The sequence below is a fragment of the Myxocyprinus asiaticus genome, chromosome 32, assembly GCF_019703515.2.
Source record: "Myxocyprinus asiaticus isolate MX2 ecotype Aquarium Trade chromosome 32, UBuf_Myxa_2, whole genome shotgun sequence".
In the NCBI taxonomy this organism is placed as follows: domain Eukaryota; kingdom Metazoa; phylum Chordata; class Actinopteri; order Cypriniformes; family Catostomidae; genus Myxocyprinus; species Myxocyprinus asiaticus.
In genome coordinates this window covers 16,819,155-16,841,840 of record NC_059375.1, presented here as the reverse complement: position 1 = coordinate 16,841,840, position 22,686 = coordinate 16,819,155, and the positions used below count along the sequence as shown (strand labels likewise).

The 22,686-nt window shown below is 36.9% G+C and overlaps 1 protein-coding gene across 1 annotated transcript in view; it reads left to right on the top strand.

The window, feature by feature from the left end:
* LOC127423159 (ATP-binding cassette sub-family C member 3-like) overlaps positions 1-22,686 on the top strand; it is a 79,218-nt gene extending 56,532 nt beyond the window's left edge. The window contains exons 19-31 of the mRNA XM_051667274.1: positions 332-515; positions 758-869; positions 3,357-3,510; positions 4,188-4,395; positions 6,094-6,404; positions 14,303-14,502; positions 14,950-15,076; positions 15,542-15,643; positions 18,860-19,006; positions 19,145-19,303; positions 21,497-21,663; positions 21,788-21,982; positions 22,258-22,686. Coding sequence (XP_051523234.1) covers positions 332-515; positions 758-869; positions 3,357-3,510; positions 4,188-4,395; positions 6,094-6,404; positions 14,303-14,502; positions 14,950-15,076; positions 15,542-15,643; positions 18,860-19,006; positions 19,145-19,303; positions 21,497-21,663; positions 21,788-21,982; positions 22,258-22,366 — 2,175 coding nt within the window. The 3' untranslated portion in view covers positions 22,367-22,686. The remainder of the gene's footprint in view (positions 1-331; positions 516-757; positions 870-3,356; positions 3,511-4,187; positions 4,396-6,093; positions 6,405-14,302; positions 14,503-14,949; positions 15,077-15,541; positions 15,644-18,859; positions 19,007-19,144; positions 19,304-21,496; positions 21,664-21,787; positions 21,983-22,257) is intronic.

Here is a 22,686-nt window from a genome sequence, read left to right as displayed (position 1 = left end):
CTCATTCATCACTAGTTTACATTTTCATACGTTATACAGAATAGAAAATACACCGATCAGCCACAACATTAAAACCACTTGCCTAATATTGTTATTAGGTCTGAGGTGGGAAAATATGGTCTCTTGAAAGTTCAACAGTAACCTCTTTAAATCAAAATGTTTTAAAAAAGCCTAGAATAAGCATAAATGGTACCAGTCTTCTATATACATTAGAGATGTTATCAGTTCACAAACCCTTCACAATGACCCTGATATAGCATGCCCTCACAATCTGTTATAGTCATCTGAATTAGCAGGCCATGGGTAAATCAGTGTGCTGTTCCCACTACAGACACGGATATTGGTGACCCACGGTATCAGCTTCCTGCCTCAGGTGGATAACATTCTTGTGCTGGTGGATGGTAGGGTGTCGGAGATGGGCTCCTACCAGGACCTGCTCAAACAAAATGGGGCTTTTGCGGAGTTCCTCAGGAACTACTCTCTTGAGGATATCATCGAAGAAGATGAAGTCACAGGTGAATAACAGTGTTACTCATAAATTGGAAAAGAGAATAGGCACTGAGAAAGAAAATGCTCGTAGTCTTTTAACACTGAATTGTTACTGTGTTACTGACAAATCAGCATCCTATGCATTTTATAATTATTTCTATAAGATTGGCTTTTTATTTGTTAATTTGTATTTTTTTTGCTTGTTTTCCTGTTGCTCTTACATATATTCTTATCATCTTGACTCCTGATTCCCCCCCCATTTTCACAGTTGCCCTGGTTGACGACGAAGAAGAGGATTTTCCTGACGATGCACTTAGTAACCACACTGATATGGTGGATAATGAACCTGTTGTCAATGAGGCCCGCAGAAAATTCATGAGGTACACATGCATTATTAATGCCTTTTGCTGTGCCAGTTGCATTGGCTTTGTGACTTTTGCCTTTACGAGCACCTTTGTCAATGACAGAAACATGGCTCTTGGCAACCACTTTGTCTGCTTTTATATTTGTATGACTTACTGTTATACAATACACTTTACATTTTATCTATGTAATCTAAACCACTTAAAGGTGCTATATGTAATTGCCAATGTGTGAATGGCTTGTAACGCAACTTAAAAAATTAGCCCTTCCCGGACTTCCTAGGTTGCCTATTAAAGTCTGTAGACTAATTTTCATGCGAAGGGAGCGGGTCGCTTTTACCGGGAAAATCCAAAGGATGTGATGTTTATGCGTGCTCCAGAGAGCTTTGCCTCAGTAATAGCTTCTCTTCCGCATCAACAGACAGTCTGCAACACTAGGTAACGTTATCTTAGAGATTAAATCCTGCAAACATCCGGCTCCCAGCACAACACCGACTCCTACACAAACTCAGAGTAAGCCAAAAAAACAAACAAAAAAACATTTATCTACTGAATCCCATCTGGCTAAGCGGGAACGTGATCGTGGGAAAGCGAAAATTAGAGTGAACGTCGGCAGGGCATTTGATTCCTGGAGGGACCTTCATTCGGTTTTGGGGATCAAAACCGACCCTGAATTGGCGTTCTTCTAATTGGAGAGGAAAGCTTACGTAACTGCAAAGCTTGTGAAATATAGTGCCATAAGGATTGATCTGTGTAATTTTAGCTAACTTGATCTTGCCTGCACAGTAACTGTCATAATCAATGTTAATCTGTTATTATTCAGCAAGGTAAACTACAATAACACATGAAATGAATGCTAGACAATGTTCAAGATAATGCAAAAAGCTCCATTCATTAGTGTAACGTAACTTGGTTATACAGAAAATATATTCAATCTATTATTATAAAACAATAGCGCATCGATATATCAAAATGACAGTTGTGATGGAATCACATCAATACTGAATTCTGTCAACATATTTATAATGAACAGTCTATTTTATAAACAGCTACTGTCATCATCCACCAAATTTAGCTAACAGCTACTGATAAAGCTGGCTAGCTAACACCGACATAGGCTATCGTATAAATGCAGTCAATTTATCATGCAAAGAAAAGTGATTACTTCAAACTACAGTCTTGCATAGTCAGACCTATATCCACACTTTGTTTTAGTCCTGTTCCAGCACTGGAGAGTCAAATATAATATACAGTCTCAAAGTTTGTAGTAAAACAATCATAACTGTGTAATTTTAATTATGCTACCTCATCTGTCAGCATGATGTCGGTGAATCATGTTCAGTCTCTTTGTATGTTACATCATTGTTTTGGCAGATGCTCGCTCGCTCACGTCCCTATGGAGTGTGTGCACGAACGCGAGTAGGAGCATCAGGTAGCTGGCTGCAGTTCACTTAACGGCCACAGGTGTTATTAATAAGAAGGGTTTCTGAATCTTAGATACTGCACCTTTAAAGGAATAGTTTACTAAAAAATGAAAATTCATTATTAACTCACCTTCATGCCATCCCAGATGCGACTTTCTTCTGCTGAACACAAACAACGATTTTTAAAAGAATATCTCAGCTCTGTAGGTCAATACAATGCAAGGGAATGGTGGCCAGAACTTTGAATGTCCAAAAATCAAATAAAGGGAGCATAGAAAGTTAAGTAGAAAAAGTGGCTGTTAGTGGACTGCTGTATATACGAAAGTTGTAACATTAAGCAGTCTAAAGAGGTGTGTACATGCATGTTAAAGTAATATACTTTGTAGTATATTGCAAATTACTGCACAGATATACAGCAATGGATATACCATCCATTCACTGCTGCTACATATTGGAAAAAAGTTGGTCATCTTGCCTTCTATTACATTTGTCTTGGACTCCATGTATGGTAATCAGCTTTAAACTAGGACATCTGGTCACCCTAGTTCCATATCACCAGGTGTGAGAGAGCAGAGAGAGCCAGATGCTTACACACACACACACACACACACAAGACTTAACGTAAACAATGTTCTTTATGTGGTAACATGGTAAAATCAACCTGAATACATTTTAGGTTACACCAACAAAACTAATTTAAAAGGTGAAATCAAGTACAAATAGCTTCTCCAGGTAACAATTGCTTACCACTTTTTACTGTGTAGCTAACAGTAATAGCTTATTTCAAAAGGCAAGATTAAGCATATATCTAGGACACAATATGTTAGACAAGCTAACTAGAAATACATTCCCAAACAACTCAGTCACATGCTATTTTATTTAAAACAAAAGACGTATCAGTATATCTATGCTACCCATAGAGTTGTCTTACTAGACAAACCAAAATATTCATCATAGTTAACATCAAACCAACAAGTAGGCTATGCTTTAAGATGTTGATCTCAATCTGCATGGGTTCAAAAATACCCAAGACATCCCATCAAGCCTCTTTCTCAGACCCTCTTGTCTTCTGCCCCTTTAGACAGATCAGCATAATGTCAAATGACCTGGAGAATCCAAAGAGCAAGTCCATCCGTCACCGCCGCTGCAGCACTAAGAAACTTGCAGAGCCTCTGACAGAGAAGGATAAAAAGGTGGAGAAGCTCATCCAAGCAGAAACAGCTGAGACCGGGCAGGTGAGCGACTCATGACTGCCCTCATCTGGAGGACAGGAACCATGCCATACTGCAAAAAACTCATCAAAAAGCCAAATTAATGCCTGACAATGAAATAATGAAGAAACACATCCCTGCTTAAATCACATAACATAAATCAGCATACATTTTCATGCTGGTCCAGGTTGGTTTAGTATAAATGTGCAGTAAAGTACCAATAGTAAATTACCTTTGTATCTCAACCTAAAGTACCTAAGGATCCAGTACTTGGGTATTTGACAGATAACAGATCCATAAACTTTATTTTTATTCACATAAAGATTTTAGCTTAAGATTTATATGAATGTATAAGACAAAGTCACCTTTTTGCCTAGTTAATTTAAATGGTACTGTGGTGTGACAAATGAATTTTTAGTAGTATAAATATTTCAAGTAGTCTCAGTTAATAAAAGGCCATAAAATGGCATGCATATTAATTATAAAAGAATTAGCAAAATGCTGTTTAAATAAGTTTTAGATGGAGTACAGAATGCATGTCACACGGCAGGACATGTCAACTTCTCGAAAGTATTTCATGTCAACTACCTACATGTCAAATGTAGCTCACTCCAGACCCTCTATGGTATCTGACAAGAACACTTTCAGCTTCATAGTAAACTGCATTTTTCCATTATGGCTCTGCTTTCTTCCTCTTTTAGGTGAAGTTTAAGGTTTACTGGGAGTATGCAAAAGCGGTGGGGCCCTTTTTGTCCCTTTTCATCTGCTTCCTGTACGGCTGTCAGAGCGCAGCCGCCATCGGAGCCAATTTCTGGCTCAGCGAATGGACTAATGATGCACAGCACAACAGGACACAAGAAAATGTTCAAATGAGGGTGGGGGTGTACGCAGCACTGGGCATTTCGCAAGGTACGGCACAGCCATGCTCTCTTCCATTTGCAAAATGTAATGCGGATATTATCTGAGTTAGATAGAGTGAATGCTGGCCTGTTAAATCTAATGGAGTCTCGTCTAATAAGATTACATAGTGATAGCCTGAGTCCAAGGACAACTCTGCAAAAAATCATTGTGTTAATCTGTATTTTTTTTTCCCTCCTACATCCTTAAAAAAAGATACTGTAAGTTTACTTGAGATGCAAAATTGTCTAAGATATTAAGACTTGTTTTGCAAAGGATTTATCTTGAATAATTTAAACAGTTTATTTTCTTTGTTAAGTAGATTGGCAAATACTTTTTTGTTGTTTTAATAATGAAATTTCTTAAAGCAAGATAAAACTGGCAAAAATGAAAACAAATCCAACAAAATTTCCTGAAGTTCTATGCTTTACCCTTTACAAGAAAAAAACAGTTTGCCAGTGTGGTAAGAATCATTTCTAAACATTCCAAAAACAACATACATTTACATAAAGTTTTCAGAGAATATTTCTTGAATTAAGTTTGTGTTAATATATTAATCCATATAATTCCTTAGGTTTGTGCTTTAAATGTTTTTCTTACTCCATTTGCACGTTTTAAAGGGACAGTTCACCCAAAAATGACCCATTTTCTCACCCTCATGCTATCCTAGATGCGTATGACTTTCTTCTGCTGAACACAAACGAAGATTTTTAGAAGAGTATCTCAGCTCTGTAGGTCCTCCAAAAGCACATAAAAGCAGCATAAAAATAATCCATTTGACTCCAGTGGTTAAATCCATAACTTCAGAAGAGATATGATAGGTGTGGGTGAGAAACAGATCAATATTTACCTTTTTTACTATCAATCTCCACACTTCACTTTCACATTCTTCTTCTTCTTCTTTTTTTTTTTTTTTTTTTTGCAATTCAGATTATTTGTGCATATTGCCACCTAAAATGATTAAACCACTGGGTTACTTTCATGCTACCTTTATATGCTTTTTGGACCTTCAAAGTTCTGGTCACCATTCACTTGCATTGTATGGACCTACAGAGCTGAAGTATTCTTGTAAAAATCTTCATTTATGTTCTGCAGAAGAAGAAAGTCATACACATCTGGGATGGCATGAGGGTGAGTAAATAATGAGAGAATTTTCAATTTTGGGTGAACTATCCCTTTAAACAATATAAATTTAATTGAAAACCAAACTCTAACATCTAGAGGTTTATGCTTAAAATGTGTGTGTGGGGCGGGCGGGGGGGGGTTACTATTTGGCAATGGGGTAAGAATAGTAAACTTAATTCAAGATATATTCTCTAATTTTATCTTTTATTTTAAAAGGATCTTTATCTTGCTTCTCAAGAATATTTATCTTGTTTAAAAAAAATATATAATGTTTTTACTGGAAAGCAAGACAAAAGAAATGATTAAGCTTAATACGTTTTTATTTTTTTATTTTTACATGAAACATCGACTGACATGTGTGTGCATCAAATTAGAACTTTGTCAAATTACATTTCATCATGTTTAGTACCATGTTGCAGATGTGTGTATTTGTTGTGAGGAATGTACTCCTCCAATCTTTGGATTTTAACACTCCCTCAAACAACACCACACTTCGTCCCTACCCCAAACCTCTTTCCCCTGCAGGTCTGTGTAGGATTTAGTATTTAGTGACCCTCTCCCCCTCCTTTGGTCTCTTTAACACAGGCATCCTGGTTATGTTCTCTTGCTTTACTCTGGCCTTGGGGAAAATCCAGGCAGCACGCAAGCTGCATGAGACCCTGCTGGACAACAAATTTCACACACCCCAGTCTTTCTTTGATACCACTCCTATAGGACGGATCATCAATCGCTTCTCCAAGGATATTTATGTGATAGATGAGGTTCTTTCATCCACAATCCTCATGTTCCTGGGCACCTTCTTTGCCTCTTTGTCCACCATGATTGTTATAATTTGCAGTACACCCATTTTCGCCGTGGTCATTGGCCCCCTGGCTTTGATTTACATCTTTGTGCAGGTATTTCTTCGTTTTTTTGCAGCTGGATGTAACCTGGATAATCGTAATATTTCAGAACCTTTTTAAGTATTGTCAGAGCATGTGCTTTCCCGGATCTGGTACAAAGATATCGAAGCGATTCTGTCTCACCCTTTTTGATTTCTTCCTTCTCTTTCATTGGTCTGTCTGTTGGGGGGAATTCACTAAGAAAGACTTGCGGCAACTGATAGCGCTGTTTATTTGCATGCGCTTTCTGCCGTTGTTTTAGCCCCTGATTCACGAAAGTCAGGTATGAGTGTTAACACTCCATAAAAAAATTCATTTGCACACTGGAATTCCGAAACTTGGGGGTCGGTAATCTGACATACTTTTCTGCGACTCTACAGTTCCACCACTGTGATCCAGGCACCTGAACTGTCTCTTTAAAATTCTCCATCATTTGATTATTATTTGATCAATAAAAAATTTACACAAACACCTCTTTTAAATGAAATTCAATTTCCTACCTGCTTTGCGTGGGTATTAATTGCGGCAGGCAAATAGCGGTGAGTTTTGTGAATAAGGCGCAATCTATAATGTTCCTAATTTGCATATTAAAGAGGCACGTTTGCATTAAAAAGAATGACATTGACTTAATGTAAATACTATTTCAGCGCTATTTCAGCACATTTAGTCCCTGGTTAAACTGTAAATACCACATGCTAATGTGGCACAACTGTTTAGTGAATTTGCCCACAGTCTCTGTATCCTGTGTTTCCCACCCTAACCGAGTGCTGACTTCCTGTTTCTCCAAGCAGCAGCCTGCCTGCCCACTTCCTGTTCTGGCTTTGCTGCTGGTTTGCTTTCACACTCTTTCATTAGCACAGGCCATCACACAGACACACACACACACACACACACACACACACACACACACACACACACACACACACACACACACACACACACACACACACACACACACACACACACCTACACTTACATGGAGCTCTATCACATCCCCTGGGATTTGTTTCTATTTACATATGGTCACTGCCTCTTTGTTTGCGTTTTAGAGCCCTCCTCCCAAGAGCTACGAACCTCACTGATAGGAATGGCCAGCAATAGTATATTGGCGCCCTCTAGTGATGTTGTAGCAGAGAGTGAGCCATATGGCAGTTTTTCCAATATTTCTTTGTGAATTGTACATGCATGCTCTCCATAGTTGTTTAGTGACCTTAGTATTACCTAGTTATATTGTCTTTCACAAACATCTATGGTTCATGTGTACAGCCTGCAGTAAAGAAAATTCACAAATGAGATCTTTTTAATATTTCAGTTGTTAATAGACAGCAATGAGATTAAATAAAGAGATTCCCCCTCTTTACCTCTCTTTCAAAACTGTGTGAGGCCAATCAACACGAGACAAGCAGGAAACCTGTTCTCTACTGACTTTCCAAGAAGTATTTTTCTCTTTTAGATGTGTGCAGAGTGGTTGCATAAGAACAGCCATCTTGTAGGCCAAATTCTTTCAGTATTTATCCAATTCAAGTGGTCACATAGCAACTGTGTATCACCTGGTAGAGAATGGCGCTAGCAACGGCAAGGTCATGGGTTCGAATTCCAGGGAACACACAAACATATAAAATGTACCTCGACTGAAAGTTGCTTTGGAGAAAAGCATCTGCCAAATACAAAAATTAAATGATATATGAGACATGAGCGAGCGAGGGCCCAACCGACTAACCCTCCTCCACCTCATTGTCTCTCATTGTGCTGCCCCCCTCAACAGGTGCGCTGATTCTGGCCAACTGTTTACTGTGCCGGGCTTACAGCATGCTCAAGGCAGCCTACACTACCCACTTCAACATGCTCCATTTTGAGGGCTCCTCAGGCCTTTTTCGAGGCTACACCCTCGGGTCAGGTCTTGAACCGCTTCAGCAAAGACGTGGATACAATAGACTCTCTCATTCCAGACAATATTAATATCTGGATGCGCACTTTCTGGTACACAGTAAATGTGCTGATCGTATGCTCTGCCCTCACCCCTATGTTCCTCATAGTCGTAGTGCCGTTAATGCTGTTCTGTTGGTGGGTCCAGATAAATAAGAACAAGTCTGCTAACTCATTAATACAGCATGCATCATGGGTTGTTTTTTTATGTTCTAGCTGCATTTTCACTATCTTAGTTTTGTAGTTTACACCATGTGGTTTGGTCATTTGGTTTTAGTTCAGTCAGGGAGTCGAGACTGTGGTAAACATTGAGGCTTGACTCTCAGGACTGTTAGCTAATAGGCTAGCTGTTATTTACTAAGGCACCTTCTTGAGTTTTAAGAAATTTCCAAGACTGTACTGTCACAGTACAGTACCGTACTTAAAGCACCCTTTATAACATTAATAATTGGTAAATATTGTAGGGTCCAAAAAAACCACTAGTGAAAATGCTTCTGTTTTGCATTCTTGTTTATTACAAATTATATTAGCAGCATAACAATTTAAGTGAAAAGTTAAAAGAAGCTGTGTCCCAAATGACGCACTATACACTGTGCACTTACTATATATACTATGTTCTCAGCCATGTAGTGTATGAATTTTTAAAGTGTAGTATTGTCCAAATGGAACACTTAACGTTTTTTTACTACCTGGAAGCATTCGCTGTTTAAGAGCTGACGGAAGTGACGTTTCAAACGCATGCGATGTGTTGCCACTAGCTTTAGCATGTTAGCCAAGCTCATTTCAACACCTAAGTCTTTCTAGCAAGTCAGTCCACTGGCGGCCATCTTTGGAACGCTCTTGGGCAGCTATTTTTTATGTAAACAAGTGGCAAGTGCAGCTCCTATCTACTTGAATGGGGAAAGACCGAAATCTCCAAACGTTTGGTCAAGAATATTTCAAATCAGCAGTCAAATCTGACAACACTGGAATCATAAACTGTGCTTCTTTACCTCAGATAATGCAAAAAAAAAAAAAAATTCCTGGCTTGCATAGCAAATGCGCATGCGCGTTCTCGAGTTGATTGACAGGTGATGTCTGTATCTAAAAGGTGATTGGCTCTTTTAACTGTAAGGCGGGATTTCCTTTATCCAACATCCATTGACCGTTGGGCGTTCCAATTTCTCCGATTTATTTTAATAATAGGGGCCCGTCTCTGCTAAATAGTCTCTGACTGAGTGCATGGTGTCTGACATTCCACACTCTGTTTTGACGGTTGAAGAATTGCATCATCCGGGTACTCATAGTTGACTTCTTTTTGTTGCATTTTCAGTGTTAAGAAACTACTCACACTACTTGCACTACAAAATTATGTAGAATAGTGCAGAAATGTGCGGTTTGGGACGCACCTTTTGTTTAACATTTTCAAAACACTAAAATCTTCTGTTTATTTTCAAATTTAAATTAGATTTTCTTTTGGACCCACTGTATATAAACATTAAAGTTCTTTCATTTGAGCGTAAATGTTTGTTGTACAGTAAGTTTTTCTACATATAGCATGCTTTTCATGCAATGAGTTGTGAAACCCTTGACAAGTAGAGAAGGTCTGTAAAGATCAGCTTTTCACTGTAGAGTTAGTTTTGCAGTAGTTGAGGGTAAATTTGTTCCTTAAAATATGGTAAATATGGTTTTGAAGTGGTCGGCTGTGATGTATCTGATCATTTCATCAGTTTAACCTCCAAGCACATTACATCCGCATTCCTAGGCTCCTTTAACACTAACAGAATAGCATTTAGCTGTCAATACTAATGCTAGCGCACATTTAACAGACACTGGTTAAGGGAAAAGTGGACTTTTCCCTTGTATCTGGCATGTAGTTTTTTTTAAATGGAAGAACTGGGGATGTGAGGGCAAAATATAAGACCATTAAGTAGTGGTTGACCGATATAGTTTTTTAATGGCCAATGCCAGTATTAATAACTATAGGGCAGAGTGGCCAATATAATGTCAATTTGTAAAATAGGCTAATACAATTTTATTATATCAGTTGATATGAACACATATACGCTGTAATTCAACAAAAACACAGTACTTTGTTAAAATTCACTAAAATGCATTATCCATAAACAAGGATGTTGGAGATGTTGGAACTGACACAAGGGAGAGCTAACACTTCCAAATTGGCAGTGTCAGTTGTCAAATATCGGCCTGGCCAATATATCTGTCCGACTATTCAAATAAGTAAATCTAGTTATGCTGTGGATTTGATTGTGTTTCCACTGTTAAAGGTGCTGAAAGCGATTTTAGCTGTTCTACTTCCATGAGACTGAGTCGTTGAATTAGCCACGCCCCCTCTTTCCAAAACCCTGCACTCCAAAGATAACAAATGAGCTTTATTGAGGCCAACATCATGCAGAAACAGTTGTTAAAAAAATCAGCAGCAAAATATCGCCCTCAACTGACTACTGTTATGAACAACATGGCATAAAAATGCAAGGAAGCCTCAATAATGTGCTGAAACTACAATATAATGAGAATGTGCAAAATGATTGACAGATCGATAGCATCAGAGACTGTGGCCCACGGTCACATTTTTGTTTGCTGTTTACAGAGTCAAGAGCTGTCACAGAGACCGGTCAGATATCTCACGACACTTATTTCAGTAATATCTTTCAGGGAGTAGGACAATTTTTTTCATACTTTTCTATGAAAAAATCACTTACAGCACCTTTAATTGAGGCTCCGCTAATTTGCTACTAATTGTTAGGCAATTAACAATGTAGTGTTAAATTCCGCTTAACCAGTTCATCCTAATTACGTTAATACAGTAGGCCAAAGACAAAGACATAATGGTGCTAACAAAACTAGCTTGTAACATCTCATACTGTTAAAATAGGCTTTAAAGAGGGTGTTTTAAAGACCTGTTTTGGTCTCGAATCATTCTTCTGTGATTTCTCACATGTGCCTCTCGTAAAACACCTAGGTGCTAAACCTTCAAATCTCTCATTGCATCCTTCCTGATTGTCTTACAATTGCACATATTGGAAATGGCTTAGGCTTTGCATGGTACAGACTCTCTTTTCTCTCTCTCTCTCTCTCTCTCTCTCTCTCTCTCTCTCTCTCTCTTAAATGCACTTTAATGCACTGTGCAATGACTGAATGATGTGATGCAACTGCTTACTGCATGTACCCAAAATATCCAAGCTATTTTTTTTTTTTTTTACTTTCATTGATGTTATTTTATACACATTCTTGCTGAAAAAGGCCAAACTCTTGAGTCATTGAGTCACTGAGTCAATGCTCAAAGTCAAACCAAACACTACAACATTATGTTAGTGTTTGATTCCATTGATATTTGATCCCTTAATATGAATCAGATTTGTAAATCAAATATGTTAAATATGTTGAACGTTGAGTATAGTTCACATAATGTATTGTTTAATATTGTTTGATTAAAATGAGTGGCTCTAGAAACTACACCAACAGAAATGATTGCAAATTAAAGATTGATCATTTTGTATGGTTTGTCTCAATGTAAGAATATTTCTATTGTATATTTGGAACACATACGATAGGATTTATTACAGTTTTCTATATTTAATAGAAGAATTTTGAGATGTTTTTTTTTTTAATGTTTTTTTTTATCAGCTTATTAATGGAGTACTTTTATAAAAACAAGATTTTTTACTTTGCAGTAAAATGTATAGGATAAAACAGCCAGTAACTTCAACAATTAATTTTTTTAGATCTACAAAGATTTTACTTTGGTTATATAGAAGCTTTTGTTAATTTTAAGATTATTTAGTCTTCTTATTTATTAGTAAACTGACTGAACATTCCCAAAGTTGAGACAAACATACACTATTAGATTTTTGTGCTTGATTGAAATGTGGTTCATTTTAAAGACACAACAAAAGACAAAACTTTGCTTTAATTGAAAAGACTTGCTCACACAAAGCAAAAATGGCAGAGCAAAACATTTTGCATGTTGCCAGTTTAAAGGAATATTCTGGGTTCAAAACAAGTTAAGCTCAATCAACAGCATTTGTGGCATAATGTTGATTACCACAAAAAATTATTTAGACTTTTCCCTCCTTTTCTTTAAAAAAAGCAAAAATCCAGGTTACAGTGAGGCACTTACAATGGAGGTGAAAGGGGCCAATTCATAAACATTAACCCTTTATTCTCTGATCAAAATATTAATAACTACAGTCTTGACCAACACAAAATAGGTATCGTTTTAAAGCTTAGAAGCTGTACTTTACAATGCATGTAAGCATTATGACCAAAAATAAACAAGTGCTTTGAAATTTGCAGACAAATCAGAAGTGTTCAGTTTTTATAATTTATTAAAAATGTTGTATTGTACATATAGTAAAAACATTAAACTGATCAAATAGCCTTGTGTCATATGTCATTGGAAAACTTTCAAAGAGTAGAATACAAGTAGCCTATTTTACTTACAGACAAAATATAGCGAGTAATAGTTAAGTACATTCATTTTGACATACTGTACATGTTACATGTAAACAGGTGTTACTTGTAAGCCACGTTTTCTCTTATAACTTCATGAAAAATAAACAGAACATAAAATGTCACATACCATTACTTAGTTACCATTACCGTTAAAACGAGCCCACACACAACATAATCGGATGCAGAGATCATTAGATAATCCATATGAACCACAATGTGCACACAGCACATAATGTGCTATCTTGCTAAAAACACGTTAGTTTTCCTGGATCAGATTACTTTATCAGAAATGATATAGTACGTTGTTCAGCGTCATGGAACGAAAAACCAATCATATTAGGATTCAGATCACTGAAACCAGAGGTGGAAGTCATCCAAATATGGGCAGAGAGGATTGTTCACTCTAATTACATATTGCCACCAGGAGATGGTGCCAAGTACATGACACTGACTCAATGATGGCTCAAATGACACAGAATGGAACTGAATGAGATCTCGTTACTCATGCCTGCGTGCTTTAGAGAGAGCATACCTTTAGTCATTGTGTTTGTATGTGTAATTATTTCTTATGTACAATTATTATGTTTTATTTGTTTGGAGAGGCTTTTGGACGCTTGGAGATGTTTTTGGACACTAGGATAAATTTTTTTTTGTAATGATATAAGTTTTGATTGCTTTGTCGTATCAACACAAAATTTTACTCAGTTACAGTTGACATTATTGTGAACAGATTTTTAAACGTACCTTATTTACACCCTGAGATATATAATGTCAAATTAGAAAAATAAGAAAGTTAGTTTTTGTCTCAAGTTTTTGTTTTTGTTTTGTTTTTTCTGATTTTTCAGCAGTTTCTTAGGCTGATATTCTCATAATTTATCATAATCTATATCATTAAAAAAGTTGAAAAGTTTTCTTAAATATTATTTGACCCTTGACCCTTTTGTAGGGTTATAAGCCTTTAATTTTAGGCATATCACTGAAACAGGAAATCTGTAAAAACACCTTCAGAGCTTAAAAAGTTAAAGTACAGTTTCAAAAGTGTAGCCACAAGATGTAAAAGTGTGATAAAATCAAGTATCATATGCCATGAACCATAAAACCCTAAAATGACTCAAATAATACACATCAAATTTCTTCCTTTAAACCCTCCAAAAATGGCCCCGTTCACTTCCATTGCATGAGCCTCACTGTAACCTCGATTTTTGCTTTTTTTAAAGAAAAGGAGGGATTTTCTATTTATTTATTTATTTATTTTGGTAATCAATATTATGCCACAAATGCTGTATATTGAGCTTTACTTGTGTTAAATCCTGAATATTCATTTGAATCCTCTTTTTTATATGCATACTGTAGATGTTCATTATACCTGTTTTGTTATGTTATTTATACAATGTTGTTGTTGTTGCTGTTGCTGTTGCTGTTGCTGTTGTTGTTGTTGTTGTTGTTGTTGCTGCTGCTGCTGTTGTATTCTGTATTGTTGTAATAGCAGTTAAACAGAATGTTTGTTTCTCTCCCCCTGATTTTCGCTGTAGAGATTTTATGTTGCCACGTCTCGTCAGCTTAAGAGACTGGAATCTGTCAGTAGGTCTCCAATATATTCTCATTTTTCTGAGACCATCACAGGCACTAGTGTGATCCGCGCCTACGGGCGAAACAGTGCCTTTGTACTCATGAGTGATATGAAAGTGGATGAGAACCAAAAGAGTTACTACCCTGGTATTGTTTCTAACAGGTAGGTTTGGTCTCACTCACATTTGGATGCATGCATATCTGCAGAACAATTAAAGGGATAGTTCTCCCAAAATTGAAAATTCTTCATAATTTTCTCACCCTCCTGTTGTTCCAAACCCTTATTACTTGTTTTCTTTCTTGGAACACAAAAGAAGATATTAGGCCGAATGTTAGCCTCAGTCACCATTCACTTACATTTTATGGAAAAAGATATAATAAAATTAAATGGCGACTGTGGCTAACATACTGCCTAACATCTTTTTTTTTTGGGTGAGCTATCCCTTTAACACAGAAAATACAAACAATTACTTGTAAATGGTAAATGGACATTTCTGTCCTTTCTGTTTGGCTGTTTATTGAGAAAATTAGGTTTTGAACAAATTACCCTTGTAAGAGTTGGCTATTCTGTCACGTGAGTTGTAACAGTATTGTGTTTGAATGAATACAGGTGGTTGGGGGTTCGCATTGAGTTCATTGGGAATTGCATTGTGCTGTTTGCTGCTCTGTTTGCTGTCATTGGGAAAGAGAAGCTCAACCCTGGATTGGTTGGGCTGTCGGTGTCATATGCTCTGCAGGTAAATAAAGCAGCTTTTTCAACACTGGAAGTGTATTATAAAATTACAGGTGAGTAATGTTAAAGAAATTGTTCACCCACAAATGAAAATTCTGTCATTATTTACTCACCCTCATATCGTTGCAAACCTGAATGACTTCTGCAGAAAAAGGAGATATTTTAAACAATGTCGCAATTGCTTATTTCCATACAATAGAAGTGGATAGTGACTCTCTTTAAAGCTTAAAAAAGCTCCCAAAAGTGTGATAAAAGTACTCCATTTGACTCATGCATCATATTGCGAGTCTTCTGAAGGCATACGATCACTTTGTACGATGAACAGACTGAAATGTAAGTCTTTATTTACATACACGCTATGTAAATATTGTTGTAAGTCTGGGTCATGACCTGTATGTAATTATTTTTTACCTGTATTCTGCAGGTTTTCTGTAACGGCACTTGTTCCTTCTTTTACTTTACTGAATAGGTCACGATGTCCCTAAACTGGATGGTAAGGATGACCTCTGACCTTGAGAGCAACATAGTAGCAGTGGAGAGAGTGAAGGAGTACTCAGAGACACCAACTGAGGTACAGTAGAACAAACACACAGGTATGCAATATATGAACTGTCAAAAACTGCCCGGGTAATATTTGACCCCAAAATCTAAAGAAAACATTCAGGACATTCCTCCCCACACAGAATATTCAGTTGCCCACTATAGTGGATTTGGTCATCTGGAAGACTTGTAGTCTTTCGACACAGTGAACAACCAGATTCACCTGTCCACTCTCTCTGACCTGGGCATCACAGAAACTGCACTTGGATGTTTGAGTTGTACCTCACAGGCAGATCCTTCAAGGTCACCTGGAGAGGAGAGATGTCCAAGTCACACCAGCTAACCACTGGGGTTCCTCAAGGGTCAGTGCTTGGACCCCTCCTCATCGCAATCTACACTACATCACTTGGACCGATCATTAAGGCACATTACATTTTCTTACCACTGCTACGCAGATGATACTCAGCTTTACCTGTAGTTCCAGCCTGATGACTTCACCGTCTCAGCTCGTATCTCTGCCTGCCTCTCGAAGATCTCGGCCCGGAAGAAGGAATGTCACCTTGTGCTCAACAACCAGACAGAACTCCTCATATTCCCAGCCAACCTGTCTGTTGACCACAACCTCGCTATTCATCTTAGTTCAACTACAATAACGCCAACCAGGACAGCCGGAACCTGGGAGTGGTGGTTGATGACCAGCTTAATTTCACTGCACACATCTCATAAACCACCTGGTCTTACAGGTTCGCACTTTACAACGTCAAGAAAATCAAACTTTCCTGTCTGAATATGCTGCACAGCTCCTGGTCCAACCTCTTGTCATATGAAGACAGGACTACTGCAATGCTTTGTTGGCCGGCTTCCCAGCTAGCACGATTAAGCCACTGCAGATGGTCTAGAACGCAGCAGCACATCTGATCATTAATCAGCCTAAGAGGGCTCATGTCACCTGTTGCTGCCCGCATCATATTCAAGGCTTTGATTCTGACCTTCAGGACAGCCAATGGAACTGCACCCTCTAAATTCAATTCACATCTCCAGGTCTATGTACCAACTTGCTCTCTGTGTTGAATGAAACAACCAATCAAACACTGACACTTGCACAGTTTGGAAATATTCTGCCAGGGTGACGTTTTAGTCACGCAGTCTGACAACCTTGAGCATGCAAGTTCTCTCTCCACTGTGAAAAGATGCCGGTTTTCAGAAAACACTGGCAGGTATGATGGAGTTTAGTGATTTGTCCTTCCTAGTGTTCACATGAAACTTACCCCACTGAAGATAATGCAAGTTTTCAAAAGTTTCACACACTTTCAAAAATGGCCAAGAGAACAGTACAACGAAATCTTTTAACTTTCTTTTAAAAAAGAGAACAGAATGAAAGATATTGCTATGACAAGTGTACAGTTACAACTTTTTTAAATGTTTTTAACTCAAAAAGTGTTCATTGTTTCGCCTATAAAACACTTTTGTGTATAGAACAACTTTTTTAAGCATCCTTCATAGAAACAGCCCAAACTTCCTTTACTAGTTCAGTTATTGGAGTAGAAAAAATGTGTGTCTGTGACATTGGGCGAGCGATCCAGAAAAAAACTACTTTTTCATGATATTAACGTGGATTCTTTTCACACAATTCATCATAAAATACAATAACAGTGGGTAACTGGTGTATATTATGGCCATGTGTCCTAAGGGTCAATGAAGTGACGCTCATTTTTGTCCAGATCTATTAAATAATAATAATTTTTAAAACATGCAATTCACACAAAACATTTACTTGAATACACCTCTTCTATTATGAGCATATTTTACATTTCTGAGTTTAAAGTCATACTGATATTTTTTTCTGGGGCTTAAAGTAAAAAATATCATGTGGTGTCCAGAGACCGAAAAAAAATCTACATCTCGTTAAAACCTGAAATTCCTGAAAAAAATAAATGTTGGCATGACTAGAGCAGAATAATCTTTTATTGTTATTTCCTAAAAAAAATAAGCAGTGAAACAGTTGTGTTTTAAAATATGATTCATATTTAAAAACGCTTTTGTCCACCAAATCAAAGTCGCGGTGTAACCAACATGTAGGGTAACCATTTTGTTGTATATCTTGACCATAAAAACCATAAAACAGAGTGAACACCCTCACGACTGAGCGTGAAGTTGTTAAAAATATGTCCGATTTATTTTGACATTTTTATGAAAAGGCACATTTTGTTCAAGTGGTGGTGTAACGCTGAGAAAACTTGATATTTTTTACTCAAAAATTCATATTAAAATATATATATATATATATATATATATATATATATATATATATATATATATATAAATTACCTTGAAAAATGTATTTGAAAACTTTTTGGAAATTAATGATGAAGTTTATACTCTCAATGTATTCAAGGTGCAAAGAAATTATTATTATACTTTTTACTTGATGGTTACACCACATGACAATTTGAAAGTTTTAAATATTTTTGTAAAACACGCTTTTCCAAAAATGCATGAAACCAAATTGGACACAAAATTACATTTCTGAGAACACAAAAGTGTTTTAAACTAAATTTTAAAAAGATTTCTCATTTTAACACCTTGGACAACCTTGACCACTGCTGCTGATACCATCTCAGCATTCAAGAACCAGCTGAAAACACATCTGTTCAGTGAGCACTTAACCTATCCACACTAACTGCACTTACTATTTAACAATGAAAATAATCCTTCTTTGTCTCTTTCTTCTAAGCTAGCTTCTTTACTACTCCAGCCACTTTGAGAACTTGGCAGTGCCATTCTGCATATATTGTTGACTTTTGTATGACAAATTGCTTGCTGTGTTCCTAATTTGTAAGTCACTTTAGATAAAAGCGTCTGCTAAATGACTAAATGTAAATATAAAATGTAAATCTGAGACCAGCAAACCACCTTAGGCTGGTTTAAGCAGTTTTTTATTTTATTTTATAGATTTACCTTGTGCCCCCCTTGAAACATCTGATGCCACTCAGACCAACGCCAAAACACGGTCAAGGGGGACCCCAGCTCCAACAGAATTTTCAAGGAGGAGCCCCCCTGGTCTGCCAAAGAGATAAACAGTTACCCACCATAAAGATCAAAATGCCTCCCCCAAAGATCACATCCTAGTACTTCCCCTGCTTCAGAATTCTCTTAAATAATAGCATATATGTTTGGAATGACAATAGGGAGAGTAAATAATGACAAATTTTCATTTTTGAGTGAACTATTCCTTTAATACCCAAAGGCTCCATGGATAGTGAAGGACAAGCAGCCACCCCCAGACTGGCCTCCAGAGGGAAATGTAGAGTTTATGAACTACAGTGTGAGGTATCGAGAGGGACTCGACATGGTACTGAGGAACCTCTCGATAAAGGTCAAAGGAGGAGAGAAGGTGAGGAACATCGCAACCAAAATATTCACCATCATACTAGCTTTACTGGCTTGCATTGGTTTGTGCTTAACAAAACTATTGCAGTGTGTCATACAAATCACACATCACAGAGATTTGAAAACCCTGTTTTCTCTTCAGATTGGTATCGTGGGAAGGACAGGGGCCGGCAAGTCCTCTATGACACTGTGCCTGTTCCGTCTGCTAGAGGCGACAGAGGGAGAAATCATAATCGACAAGGTGAAGATCTCTGAGATTGGCCTTCATGACCTCAGATCCAAACTCACCATTATCCCTCAGGTTGGTCTTTTGTAATTTCCTCAGCTTTGTTGGTGGTATGGCATCTGTTTTAATTTAAACACAGCTTGAAAATGGTGTTTATTGTCATATTAGCATTTCACTAATGTTGCCTTTACTATGTCAGCAGAAAAAGCTAATTTGTCCATTCAGTGCCATAAAGCAGTTCATTGTGATTTTCATCTTGGCAGTAGAAGAGGGCCAAAGCAACTTAGGCTTGCAAAACAGTGGCTAATTAGCTTGTTCAACTGAAAACACAATTGTGGCTAATGGTTTGTTAGCTTGTGTCCAGATTCATAACATTTTTGTTTTTTCCTGTTGATTGTTTTTGCCAGTAAAACTTGTTCTTAACCTAATTTCACCTTTTAATAAATACTAGTATGCTGCAGTGTGATTGAATGTGCTTTGCTCTGAATAGTACCATTCACGATTTACCTTGAATATTTTATGTTTATGAAATGAATATTGTGAAAGATTGTTTTTAAATGCGTTTAATGTAGAACTGTCCCCACCTTACTGTAAAAAACAGTTTAAACCAGCCTTTTTCCAGCCTGATTTCCTGGTCTTAGATGGTCCCAGCCTGACCAGCTGACAGTGCATGAAACCCCTCTAACACCAGCAAACCAGACCAGGCTGACCAACTAAGACCAGCAAACAGTCTTAGTTTGGTTAAAGATGGATGTTTGTTTGTTTGTTTTTCAGGAAGGCAGGCACACCTCACTTAGGGGCCGTTTACACGACAACGTTTTCAACTAAAACTGAAATTTTTTTATGCATTTTGGCTGTTCGTTTACACGACAACGGCGTTTTGGGGCCTGAAAATGCTAACTTTTGAAAACGTGTTTCAAAGTGCAAGTTTTTGAAAACGATGCCGTTATCGTCTCCGTGTAAACATACAAAAATGCGAATTTGTGAAAACGATGACGTCATGCGCACGCGTATTACGTGTTCAGTCTATGGGCATGCGCGCGAGTACTTCAAAACAACGCGCGAGACATTCAAAACTACAATGGCGGACTACAGGACTGTGTTTGTGCTGCTCAAGATTTTGAGTTTATTGACGCTTCTCCATCAAAGTGTAGATTTACTGCATCACTGCTATGACCAACGATCGCCATCTTCACTGTTTGTATTCACCGCTCTGTGGAAGATTGCTTATGTGCGCAGACGCGTAGTGTTTCTTTACAAAGTGACATCGCCAACTACTGGCCTGGCATGCATAATACAGCGTTTTCGCGGATCCGTATGAACGGGGATCGTTTTGACAACGTTGTCGTCTGTACGCGAAACTTTTCAAAAATGCAAAGGAAAAACTTTTCCGTTTTTAGTACATCGTTGTCGTGTAAATGTACCCTAACTTTATACTTGCTTTATCTGGTAGTTATGGAAGCCTATTTCTGCCACAGAAAAAAAAATTGTGCTTTGGTAAATCTAAATGTTGACTTTGTATCAATCATAATTATGAGATGACTTTTAATCTAACAATTTTTACCTTTTTACCTAAAAATTGTGACTTTATATCTCATAATTTTGAGTTTTATCTCATAATTTTGACTTTATATCTCATAATTTTGAGTTTTTATCTCATAATTTTGACTTTATATCTCATAATTTTGAGTTTTTATCTCAATATTTTGACATTATATCATAATTTTGACTTAATATCTCATAATTTTTACTTTTTATCTCAAAATTGACTTTTTATCTAAAATCTTTGAATTTTTAAATCTCATTATGATTTAGCATCTCATAATTGATTTTTTATCTCATAATTCTGACTTTTTAATGCTGACTATCTCAAAATTGACTTTTTATCTAAAATTGTGCATTTTTTATCTCATAATGATGACTTTTTATCTCATAATTTTGAGTGTTTGTCTCAAATTTTACTATTTCATAATGGACTTTTGTCTCATAATTTCGATTTTTTTATATCATAATGATGACTTTTTATCTCAAAATGTTGAGTTTTTATGTAAATTTTTACTTTATTTCATAATTGACTGTCTCAATTCTGATTTTTTATCTCATAATTCTGACTTTTTATACCATAATTCTGACTTTTTTTGTTGTTTTTTTTTTGTTGTTTTTTTTTTATGTGGCAGAAATGGGCTTCCATAGAGTATTGCAGTGCTATCTTGAGCTTTTATGGATGCCACACTTTAACTTGTTAAAGTTCTTGATATGCATTTGTAGGAGCCTGTTCTGTTCTCTGGAACTTTACGGATGAACCTCGATCCTTTTGAGAAATACACCGATGATGAAGTGTGGAAAGCTCTGGAGCTGTCTCATTTAAAGAAGTTTGTTTGCAACCAGACTTCCAAACTCAGTCTGGAATGCTCAGAAGGAGGGGAAAACCTAAGGTACAAAGAGTATTGCATAGAGTTTAGAATAGAACTCAAATGTAGTTGCATTCAAATTTCCTATGTAACATTACTAGGGCCATTTTTTGATACTGTTATATAACATCTGCTGGTATCTGTTTAGTGTGGGTCAGAGACAGCTGGTGTGTCTGGCACGAGCTTTGCTGAGGAAGACCCGAATCCTCGTCCTTGATGAAGCCACAGCCGCTGTTGACCTGGAGACAGATGATCTAATCCAGTCTACAATCCGCACACAGTTTGAAGACTGCACAGTTTTCACTATAGCTCACAGACTCAACACCATCATGGACTATACCAGGTACTTTAAATTTTGATTGATTTTTGTCAGTGCAAATCAAATTTGAATAATGATTTAATTTAAATAAATTAGTAGCGAAAATATTATTATTTATTAGAGCATGATAGTGATGAAAAATGTCAATTGAAATGCTTTGATACTTGATAATTTTTTGAAGTAACTGTCTATGAATGAACACTGATTCAATGGAATGAAGAGAGAGGATACTTCAAATACAGTTCTTTATTAAGTCAATTCATATGCACAAATTTTATCTGACTTTTTTCTTGTCATAGAGTGCTTGTTTTGGACAAGGGACAGGTAGCTGAATTTGATACACCGACAAACCTTATTGCACAGAAAGGAATATTTTTTGGAATGGCAAAGGACGCGGGGTTGGTGTGAACCTGCTATGCTTTAAAATAGCCAAGAGTGCCTTCACACAGTATCACAGAAAGCCAGTGAATGTAAATTTTTTCAGGATCTGTTTTTATTTTTACATTGTTTTTTCTATAAACTACAGTGCCACTGTTCAATGACTAAGTTTCATGATGAAGCAGTCTATTTTTGTACTGTTATTTAAGTCACTTTTTTAAAGTTGTTCAATAGGGAAAATTACTGCTCAATGTGTGATTCATTTTTGTACACCAAATCTGTAAAAACTTGAATTATGTTACCTGAATTGGAGTATCGTTTCATTTATTAAAGGTAATGTTGTTTCTGTT